Source organism: Somniosus microcephalus, unplaced genomic scaffold (genome assembly GCF_052327205.1).
Source record: "Somniosus microcephalus isolate GS21.2 unplaced genomic scaffold, FLI_Smic_1.0 scaffold1182, whole genome shotgun sequence".
NCBI classification, from domain to species: Eukaryota; Metazoa; Chordata; class Chondrichthyes; order Squaliformes; family Somniosidae; genus Somniosus; species Somniosus microcephalus.
In genome coordinates, this window is record NW_028226369.1 from 24,140 (window position 1) to 36,170 (window position 12,031).

Consider the following 12,031-nt stretch of genomic DNA (forward strand, 5'->3'; position numbering starts at 1 on the left):
CTAGCTCTACCAAAGTGCCGACACAGGCACGATGGGCTGAATGGCCTCCTTCTGTGCTGTATCATTCTATGATTCTATTCTGTGACTGCTCCAGTTCCTGGAGATTGCAGCAATATGATAATGTCATCAAATGACCAAATACATGCACCTCTCAATTAAGGATATTAAAAATAAACCTCTGAAGCTGGCATTAATTAGTCATCACTATACGACAGTGCTGTCATACTGTCATTTACAGAGCTGATTACTGAGTGAGCCCAAAATCTCCCCACTAAGGTGATAATCTGCTTTAATATATAGTTGACTTAAATCTCTACTGCTGAGGATTCGAAGCCTTGGGATGGCCAATGCTTCTAAGCTATTTTTATTTAATAATGCATTCCTCTGCTGATTCATTACATTACATACAATGGAACACCATTCACTAATTCAAGCCAAACAGCAGCAGTGTGCATGTGGATATTCATTATTAAAAATACAGTGAGGAATTGCAGATTATCGATTGGTAAAATGCAATCAACATTTACGTCGAGTCAAAAACAATTGGTGTAATCTTTCTTACCCGGCTTCCTTCGAGCTCAGCATTTTGGCCCAAATGAGATCCGTATCGATGGGTTCCTCGCGTGGATTCGTCGAACTGACTTGAAGCATCAGGCTCTCGCAAGGGGCGCCCGTCAGAGTGGCTAGTCCTTCAATGGCCCGCCCAGCCTGCAGGGCAAAGTAGGAGCCGTGCAGCTTGGCCAGAGCTTTCTCAATCAGTGCAACCCACAGTTGCTTCCTCTGGGCCTGTTCACAACAGAAGGACATGGTCTGGTACACTCCGCAAAGGCCTCCCAAACATTGGCAAACAACAACAACTTGCATTTATATAGCGCCTTTAATGTAATGAAACATCCCAAGGCGCTTCACAGGAGCAATATCAAACATAAATTGACACCTGTCCAGATATTAGGACAGACATGGCCAGAGGTTTTAAGGAGCGTTTTAAAGGAGGAGAGAAAGGTGGAGAGGTTTAAGGAGGGAATTCCAGGGTTTAGGCAGCTGAAGGCACAGCTGCCAAGCATTTGCAAAGGCAGCAGCTTTTACCTGTGCAAGTTTAGAATTTACCCAACACCTAGAACAAGCAAATAAAAATGGGCTGCAAAAGTGTAATCCCTGTGCATCTTATCCCGTGGAAGCTGCCCCGATGAGCTGAAAGTGCTGAAGCCCCGTTCATACATTCAGCCCCACACACTCTACTTGTTCCAAGGTTTGAGGAGGACTTTTTTCGGTGGCAATAGGGAGTGGAAGTTGTAGAGTGCGATGTTGCTGAACAGTACAGGGGAGTTTAGGCTGTTACCATAGCGACACAACATCCCCTGATGATGTGCACAGCCTGCAAACTGCTGGAGAGCACCAGACAGTCTCAGAAATGAAGAGTATGCTCCTTGTGTACTTTTGATTTTATTAAAAGACACCTTCATTCTTCAGATATTTGATATTCTCCCCTCTGTCTGTGCTGACTGAGAGGATTGAACTAAGCTAACGCCCTTCGATTCTCCCTGTAGCCCACAGACAGCCACCTTGCTATCCCACACCGCCTACCAACAGGATCAAAATATTAATGATCTGCTGCTAACTTCAAGTAGAAAGTATAGTCCCCTCTAAACTTATGACCTCAGATCATGCATTGTAATTGGTGGAATTTCTGTTATGCAAACTGGATAATTGGGCACATATGGGACAGGAAACATTAGCATCTCGGGAGATGCCCTCAAATTAACATCTGACAAAATTCAGGCCAAAGTTCACAGATGGATTACTTTAATCTGCAGAAAACTTTCCTCTTATAAATTAAATATGAATTCTGCTCCCACCCACTGGAAGGCCTCTGCCCTGTTGGATAAATGCTCTTGTTCTGTCCAAGTGCACAGCTGAAGCTTTGTGCAGATCGACAGCCTGACATTTCCTTTCAACGGGGGAAAGCAGAGGTGGCGTCAAACTACAGCACTGGGGTTTCTCAGAACAAGTGAAACTCAGGAACAGCTTTTGGTGGAAATCACAGGTTTTGCCCCGTCTGTAAGGCAGATAATTACAGTAGGCCTACTGGCAATATGGGCAAGCGCTGTGAGAACAGGACCATTGGGAACAATCTAGCATGGGTGACAGCAAACCTACTTGTGTCCTGAGGTTGAACAAAGAGGAAGTATTGAACGTCTTGCATTTAAATTGTGCCTTGTCACATCTTTTGGATTACACCAACGGCTGTTATGTAGGAAGAAGTTCTGGTAGGAATAGTTAAAATAAAAAACAATGATAGCACTATACAAATGGATAGCGGTAACATTGACAAATAATCCACCAGCTTGCCTTCCTCCGGAGATGCAGGAACGGAGAAAACAGAAGAAAATGAAGAGGAGGGTAGAGAAGGAAGATTTGGAGTAGGAACTGACTGCAATGAGGTCTATTTTGTAGTTCTGGTGACTGGAATACAGCTCATTAGGATTGTTGTTGGTAAAAATACAAGCTATTTTAATCACTGTTAATCCAAAAACTGCCATTGTTAGTGGGTAACCAGCAGCCTGTATCCTATGCTCTGTTACACTGTACATTCAATGTTCCTGCCATTTACATAGAAACATAGAAGATAGGAGCAGGAGTAGGCCATTCGGCCCTTCGAGCCCGCTCCGCCATTCAACGAGATCATGGCTGATCATCCAAACCCTAGCACCCGGTCCCTACACCGACAGCCATCCCACCCAAGCCCTATCCCCGTAACCCCACGTATTTAATCCCCCCTAACACTAAGGGCCAAATTTTATCATGGCCAATCAACCTAACCCGCACATCTTTGGACTGTGGGAGGAAACCGGAGCACCCGGAGCACACTGCTTTGGACTGAAACGACTATGAAAGTGAATTCACATTTAACCAAATTAATGCGATTAATGTGTGAATCAGTTCGATTGCACCACCGAGTCCATCAGTTGTCACTTGTCTAGCATTAACTTCATTTTACAGCTTATTATGGTATGCCCCGCTGTGCTACTGCACGCTACAGAAAATTCTTTACTAAAGGTCTCCAGTAGCTTCTTTTTTATATACAATTTTATAAAAAGATTTCAATTTCTAAATGATTATGACTGCTAGCCTAGTGTAGAAGTTGTCATCAGCAAGAGAATTGTAGGCAGGAAACGTGTTCACCCATGCTGTCTATTTAAGAATGACATTAGAACCATTTTGCGCAGTAAGATGGAGTTACCTGAGCACTTTGGAGGCTTTCATTGCAAAAAAACAATCAGTACATAAATGATGGAGACACAACATGCATCTCACGAGAGTGATTTAGAACTTAGTGTCCCAGTTAGATTCGTGGCACTTCACTTGCTAATTAAGGTCAGAAAAGGCAGGACGGAGAAAGGATTTTTTTTTAGAATGACTCTTTGGGCAGTGGCATTTACTTTATCAACACTTCACAATGCAACACAAAAACTGCTCGACGCAATCGGAATTATTCCCATGAAAGGATCAGGGACCTTTCCCAAGCATCTTACAGCACTATTATACACAATCAACTATCTGACTCATTTTTTTTGAAAGGATGCAATTTTCTCCTTTCACCACATTCTGAGCTCTACCTACAACAACAGCAAAATGCTGCCGAGGCCACATTTATTGTATGCTCCTACTTGCCCAGAGAAAGCTGATGGATCTTTTTCTTGAACAGTTGCAGACCTTGTGCTGAAGGAGCTCCCACAGTGCCATTAGGTAGCGAGTTCCAGGATTTTAGCCAGCAACGATAAAGGAACAGCGATACCTGTCTGAGTCAGAATGGTGGGTGACTTGGAGGGGAACTTGGAATTGGTGGTGTTCCCACAGCATTGCTGCTCTTGCCCTTCTTGGTGGTAGAGGTCGCAGGGGAGAGAGGTGCTGTCGAAGTAACCTTGGTGAGTTGCTGTAGTGCATCCTGTAGATCCTATATCCGGCAGTCACAGTGTGCTGGTGATGGAGGGGGTGGATATTGAGTCCAGGGGCAGGGGCGATGATCAAGCAATCTGCTCTGTCCTAGATGCAGGAACTCCTTGTGTGTTGCACTCCTGGCTTAAGAGGCTTTTTGAGGAGTCAGGAGGTGGGCTACTCATCACAGAGTGCCCAGTCTGTGTCCTGTTCTTGTAGTCACATTGTTGCTATGATTGTTCCAGTTAAGTTTCTGGTCGATGATTAACCCCAGGTTGTCGATACTGGGCGAACTCAGCAACAGTGGTGCCATTGAAGGTCAGGAGGAGGTGGTTGGGCATTTTCGCGTTGGAGATGGTCATTGCCTGGCACTTATGGGGTGTGAATGTTACCTGCCATTGTCAGCCCATGCCTGGCTGTTGTCCAGATCCTATTAGAGGCTGGCAAAGGCTGTTTCATTATCGGAGTAGTTGTGATTGGAGCCGAATACTGTAGAATACTCAGCAAGCAGCTTCCTTCCTGACCTTATGATGGAGAGAAGGTCATCAATGAAGTAGCTGAAGATGGTTGGGCTGAGGCCACTGCTCGGAGGAACTCTTGTCGTGTCCTGGGGCTGTGATGATTGGTTTCCAACAACCATAAGCATTTTCCTTAATGCCAGCTATATCAAAGTAATTGGACTTGCATCCCATTTTGTACTTGCATAGGATAGGCAGAAAGCCTGGGTAGTGATTTGTTGCACCAAAGATAAATAAGAAACAACCTTTCGCAGAGCAAGGACCATTCACTGCTCCATCTTTATGGCAGATATAGCAGCAACTGTCAGCAATGTGGGCTTGTAACTCACCAACTCTTCTGGCCAAATGTCACCGCCCTCACCGGCAGACACCGTCCTCACCGGTAGACACCGCCCTCACCGGCAGACACCGGTCTGACTGGCAGACCCCGCCCTCACCGGCAGACCCCGCCCTCACCGGCAGTCCCCGCCCTCACCGGCAGTCCCCGCCCTCACCGGCAGACGCCGCCCTCACCGGCAGACGCCGCCCTCACCGGCAGACGCCGCCCTCACCGTCAAACACCGTCCTCACCGCTAAACACCGCCCAACACCGTCAAACTCCATCCTCACCGTCAAACTCCATCCACACCGTCAAACTCCATCCACACCGTCAAACTCCATCCACACCGTCAAACTCCATCCACACCGTCAAACTCCGCCGTCACCGTCAAACACCGCCGTCACCGTCAAACACCGCCGTCACCGTCAAACACCATCCTCACCGTCAAACACCGCCTTCACTGTCAAACACCATCCTCACCATCAAACACCATCGACACCAGCAAACACCATCGACACCAGCAAACACCATCATCGCCATCACATGCAGCCAGTTCCATTGTTGTTTAATCATCACTGAAACTTTGCTTAATGTGCAACATTTGAAAAATAGGCTAATTTCTTTCCACTGGGAATCCATAATTACCTGAAGATTCATCATTTGTTACTCATACCCACTGGTGAGGTGAATACAATTTATTCTACACCATAAATCTAGTTGATTACACAAGCAAAATATCATACAGACAAAAGGTACAATTTCTAAACCGAACAGGCTTAATTTTGAGCTGGATACCAACCGAAAAATTAACACTTAGGAAAAACACTGAAAAGTAGCAAAATTTGGATAAGAGCTGTTTGAGATAGGAATAGGAGGAGGCTATTCAGCCCCCCTGTTCCACCATTCAATTACATCATGACTGATCTGTACCTCAACCCCATTTAGTCGCCTTTGCGCCATATTCCCAACAGGAAACCCTGCTTGATTCTATGCATACAATTAACTATAGACGGGATCACGTGTTGTTTTAAGACAAACTGAAGCAGAAAGCCCTCTTACCTGAGAGAAGAGGAGATAGCCGTATTCATCGCACGGTAACATGTCATCCACTAGCACCGTTCTCCAGGTCCCGTCCTTGCACAGCCGTACCTGGTAGGCTCCTTCGTGGCAGATAGTCCGAGTGATCATCACCCTCTCTACCAGCTCAGGCCGCTCAGCAAGCACAGCAAGTGCACTCAGAAACCTGGTACAGAGTGCAAGAGGTCACGCAGAGAAAAGGCCGCAAAACTAAACAGCAGGATTTTATAGGCAGTACATCTCAACAAGCGGGGAAAAAACACACTAAAATAGTGATGATCCACAAAACTGAAGTAAATGAAATAAAAGCAGAAAAGACTGGAAATATGTAGGTCAGGCAGTATTAGGAAGAGAGTGACTGGTTAAAATCGGAACAATGGCTCTGAAGAAGGTTCCCATCCAAAGCTTTCCACTTTACAGATGCTGACTGACCTCAGTTTTCTTTTTTGTTCAAATTTCCAGCATTTGCAGTTTTCATTTTAAAAATATATGCTGCAATCCTCCCTCCTTTTTTTTTGAACTTAGCATCAATTGAGTTGATTTTGAAAATGGTTAAAAGTTTTCTTCTGTAGCAACACAGAATGGTCATGGGGGAGGGGCAACCTGACTCCAGTGCCATTCTTCAGCCAGCATTTAGGGGATGCGAGCTTGTGGCCTGGGGTAAGTTGTGGGGAAGTACCCAGGTTTACCTCTCCTCCCTCACGTCCTGACAGCACAGCCAAGACAAGGAGCTTGTCACATGGGTGGGGGAACCCTGGACACTATCCTGTATTCTACCCAATGTAACAGTACACAACGGGAATGTTTATTTGCAGGAAGCATTAACTTGGGCGGAAATTAATTCGACAGACGTCGTACAGTGTTTGCTTTATAGCAGCAACTGGACAAAGCCAAGGCTTTAGCTGGCTTCTGCTGCACTGCTAGCTGGTCAAAAGGAAGGCAAAGTTGAGCAACAGAATTGGGAAAATTTCCATTTTTTTGCTTTTGCTTCACAATTCCCACCAACACAGCGCTGAGAATCTGTGGTGTAAGCAGCACTGGTCCATGGGAGACGGATCAAAACTCAGTATGATCTGGGCAGGGGATGCCGAGATCTGTTTGTAGTGACGGTACTGCAAAAAAAATTCAAAAGACTGCAAATTACCCTTGAAGTCGGTGTTGCAGAGCAAGTTCAGAAGGAATAACGTAAGCAGCAGCCACCCAAACAGCATGCATGGAAATGCTGCAGGTTCTAGCCCGACCTACTCTACAAACTGCCCAGGCAGCAGCTGCACCTGTGCACATACCAGCAATTCCCCAGCAGCCCTTGTGAGATGTCGGACGGACGCGGGGTCCTGAAGACGGACCATTTGACACTCCGATCTTTGAAATTATTGCAGCTGATTTCATGGGGCCGCAGCCACTGCTTCACCCTCTGCTGTACACTGTCGCCCTCCGGGAACCCGACAGATTGCGGGCCTGGGGGAAAGCTGTCATCCACAAAATTCACGTTGTTCTGAAAGAGAGAGAGCATTGGACTTCTTTTAGGAGGCAGGATAAAAATACACAGCAAAATATTGTGCTGCATACAATCCCCTCAGCTCTACCCAGCAGCAGAGTATGTTTCACACCATCAACAGACCATAGGGGTTTCCTATTGCCCACAACCCCCTGAGACAGCGAGCTCCCTATCTCAGACAGGCCACCACAAGGAGGAACCAGGTGGAGGTCAGATGGCACTCCAGAGGGTGGGAAGGAAAATCAGATCGAGAATCATCTATTGGGCAATATGACACATTTCCTAATGGCTCCTTAAAACCTACCTCTTTGAGCAAGCTTGTGGTCACCTGTCCTAATATCTCCTTGTGTGGCTCAGTGTCAAATTTTGTCTGATTACACAGCCTGTGAAGCGCTGTACAGTTCCACAGGCTGGGGAGAAAACTCCCTCAATCCCACACCCTGCTCTTTCCCCGTAACTGTCTCCTTCAGGGTTATCTAAACCCTGTTAAATGCCATTACTGACTGCTTCAGTAGTTCCTTATGGTAATGCATTCCATCTTCTAATATCCTGTGTGTGGAAGAAACCTCTCCCTTTACACTTCTAATACTAATCCCAAACTTAAGTCCCTGTTATATTTGTAAGTTTATTTTCACTGTTACAAAAATCTTTAAGTAAAATCTTTTAATAATGGAACAGAGTCCAAAGCAGGTGCATTGCTACAAAAGGAGAAATGGGATAGAGCAGCCTTAGATAAGAGGGGGGAAGGGACACATCATTATGCCAGCAGGGAAAATGGCTAGAAAGGAAAAAAATAACTTGATGACCATCCAGTTACCCTTTCTGGAGAATGAATGTCTGAGTTACATAGAGTCTACAGCACAGAAACAGAGCATTCAGCCCAAGTGGTCTATGCCGGTGTTTATGCTTCACATGAGCCTCCTCCCACTCCTCTTCATCTCACCCTATCAGCATAACCTTCTATTCCAGTCATTCATTTTGGATAAAAAAAGGATCAATCTGAGTATTTTTAAATGGTTAAAAGCTAGGAACAGTGACGGTCCAAAGAGATTTAAGGGTCTATGTACACAGATCACTAAAATGTAGCAATCAGGTACAAAAAATAAATCAAAAAGGCGAATGGAATGTTAGCCTTTATAACTAGAGGACTAGAATATAAAGGGGAGGAAGTTTTGCTGCAGCTATACAAAGCTCTGGTTAGACCACATCTGGATACTGTGTACAGATCTGGGCACCGCACCTTAGAAAGGATATATTGGCCTTGGAGGGAATGCAGCACAGATTCACCAGAATGTTACCAAGGCTCCAAGGGTTAGATTATGAGGAGAGATTACATAAAGTAGGCTTGTATTCCTGGAATATAGAAGGTTAAGGGGTGATTTGATGGAGGTTTGTGGATTTTGAAAGGAATTGATGGGGTAGATAGAGAGAAACCTTTCCTGCTGGTCGGGGAGTCCAGGACAAGGGGATATAACCATACATGCTCACTATTTACTACATTGCCAAGTTTTGTATCGTCCGCAATCTTCGAAATTGTACTCCCTATACCCAAATCCAGATCATTTATATATAACAGGAAAAGCAAGAAAGAAAGAAAGACTTGCATTTCTATAGCGCCTTTCATGACCTCGGAGTTCCAAAGCGCTTTACAGCCAATGAAGTACTGTTAAAGTGTAGTTGCTGTTGTAATGTAGGAAATGTGGCATCCAATTTGCGCACTGCAAGCTCCCGCAAACAGCAAGATGATAACGACCAGATAATTTTTTTTTACTGATGTTCATTGAGGGATAAATATTGACCAGGTCACCAGGGATAACTCCCCTGCTCCTCTTCGAAATAGTACCATGGGATCTTTTATCCTGAGAGTTTAACATCTCATCCGAAAGATGGCACCTCTGACAATGCAGTGCTCCCTCAGCACTGCACTGGAGCGTCAAGTCTCTGGAGTGGAACTTGAACCCACAGCCTTCTGATTCAGAGCCACGGCTGACACACAATGGTCCCAATACCGACCCCTGGGGGACCCCACTGCATACTTCTCTCCAGTCAGAAACCATCAGTTCAACACTATTCTCTGCCTCCTATCCATTAGCCAATTTCGTACCCAAGTTACCATGGTCCCTTTAATACCATGTGCTTCTATTTTCCAAATAAGTCTGTTATGAGGTACTTTATCAAATGCCTTTTGAAAGTCCATATATACACTTACTGCATTACCTTCATCAACCCTCTCTGCTCCTTCATTAAAAAATGTAATCAGGTTTGTCAGATACAACTTGTCTTTAGCAAATCCATATAGGTTGTCCCTATTAACCCATGTTTCTCCAAGTGAGAATTAATTTTGCCCTTGCAATGGTCTCGTAGTTTTCCCACCACTGTCGTTAGATTGATTGACCTGCAGTTACCAGGTTTATCGCTCTCCCCTTTTTTGAACAGGGGTGTAACATTTGCAATCCTCCAGTCCTCTGGCACCACTCCAGTATCCAAGGAGGATGGAAAGATTGTGGTCAGAGCTTCTGCTATCTCCACCCTAGCTTCCCTCAGCAACCGAGGATGCATCCCATCTGGACTGGGTGACTTATTTTTACCCAAATCGCTACACTGCCAACCTATTTAGCACCTCCTTTCTATCTATTGTTATCCTATCCAATATCTCTACTTCCCCCTCCACTACTCAGACATTAACTTTATCCTCTTCTTTTGTGAAGACAGATGCAAAGTACCTTTAGTACCTCAGTCATGCCCTCTGCCTCCACAAGAAGATTTCCTTTCTTTGTCCCTAATCATCCACACCATTCCTTTAACTATCCTTTTACTTTTTACATGTTTATAAAGGATTTTTGGGTTCCCTTTAACGTTACCCGCTAATCTTTTCTCATACTCTCCCTTTGCCTTTCTTATATCCCCTTTCAACTTTCCCCTGCACTCTGTATTCTGCCTGGTTTTCCATTGTATTCTGTACCTGACATTTGTCATAAACATAAGAACATAAGAAGTAGGAGCAGGAGTAGGCCATACGGCCCCTCGGGCCTGCTCCGCCATTCAATAGGATCATGGCTGATCCGAACCTAGATTCACGTCCACTTCCCTGCCCGCTCCCCATAACCCTTAATTCCCTTCTTTTCCCGTTTTATTTTCATTTCTATTTCCTTTTATCATCCAGGGAGCTCTAAGCTTTGGATGCCCTATCTTTCCTCCTTATGGTAATATGCTTGGTTTGTACCCGAACTATTGCTTGAAGGCCTGCCATTGCTCATTTACTGTTTTCCTGGTCAATCTTTGTTTCCAGTCCACCTGTGCTAGATCCTTTTTCAAATCACTGAAATTCATTTTTCTTTGTCCTTTTCCATAACTGCTCTAAACCTAACTACATTATGATCACTATTACCCAGATGTTCTCCCACTGCAACACACACCACTTGTCTAACTTAATTTCCTAGAACTAGACAGCACTAGTTAACCTCACCACGAAGGCATTGGTCCCAGCTCTGTTCAGGTGCAACCCATCCAGATGTACAGGTCCCTCCTGCCCCAGAACTGGTCCCAATGCCCCAGGAATCTGTAAACCCTCCCTCCTGCACCACTTCTCCAGCCATGCATTCACCTGCACTATTTTCCTGTTTCTGTACTCACCAGCACGTGGCACTGGGAGTAATCCAGAGATTACCACCTTTGAGGTCCGGCTCTTTAATCTTTTTCCTAGTTCCTGAAACCCTGCCTGTAGGACCTCAACCCTTTTCCTACCCATGTCATTGGTTCCAACATAGACCACGACTTCAGGCTGTTCCCCATCCCCTCACCGAATGTCCTGCAACTGTTTACCCAGGCACCATGGAGGGTCTCATAACTCACTCTGATTTTGCAGGAAGAAAATTTTTTTGAAATTGGTCTGGGGACTCACGTCTGCGGTTGCAGAAATGCCTGTTTATCCCCCGATTATCGAATCTCCTTTAACAACTGCAGTGCTACACTTTCTTGTGTCCCCCTGTGCAGCCCAGTCTCCCACAGTGCCGTGGGTGTGCTTCTGACTGGACTCCCCCGAGGTGACTATCTTATATTTATGACCTCTAATTTTGGACACCCCCACAAGTGGAAACATTTTCACTCACATCAACGTCTATAAAAATGAGCAGTTACAGGAAGTTACAATGTACCCGAGGGGAGAAACAATTCATTACAAAACATAATGTACGCATGCACTGTTGGGGAGTGCTAAGCAGGTATTATCTCGCAAAATATGAAGGGATATTTGTGCAATTAGAGTGCAGGAGGATTTCTCACTGTAACACATTTAACAAATGTGCCAGAGACTTGGGTCTGTGGAACAGTCAATTATGGTACTGAAACGATAAGATTTTGTTTAACATATTTTTTCAGCTGCACTTTGATAATTTACATAAATTATCAAATGAGCAGAGGACTGAAACCTCCCCAGACCAATTTCAAAAGGTTTCTCTTCCTGCAAAATTAGTGAATTCCCTTTCTTCCTGATAATGAGACCCTTCATCACGCAGTCACAGTCTTTGGGGCTCTGACTATACGGCCGACTCCAATAAATCAGTCCACCAATGGATAAACCTGATCCAAACTCCATCACATGCAGTTCCATGTTGCATAAAACTACTGATCCAAACAGGACAAGCTCCCATGACATCAGCTTACAGCACTCAACACATCCAGTGA

The 12,031-nt window shown here is 45.0% G+C and overlaps 1 protein-coding gene across 1 annotated transcript in view; it reads right to left on the reverse strand.

The window, feature by feature from the left end:
- The window catches only part of LOC147080781 (calpain-15-like), a 29,891-nt gene extending 18,069 nt beyond the window's left edge, over window positions 1-11,822 (reverse strand). Inside the window, exons 1-3 of the mRNA XM_085981093.1 lie at window positions 7,137-11,822; window positions 5,833-6,016; window positions 563-786 (exon numbers count right to left, since the gene is read on the reverse strand). Of these exons, the coding sequence (XP_085837219.1) occupies window positions 563-786; window positions 5,833-6,016; window positions 7,137-7,417 (689 nt within the window). The 5' untranslated portion in view covers window positions 7,418-11,822. The remainder of the gene's footprint in view (window positions 1-562; window positions 787-5,832; window positions 6,017-7,136) is intronic.
- Between the last annotated feature and the right edge of the window lie 209 nt (window positions 11,823-12,031).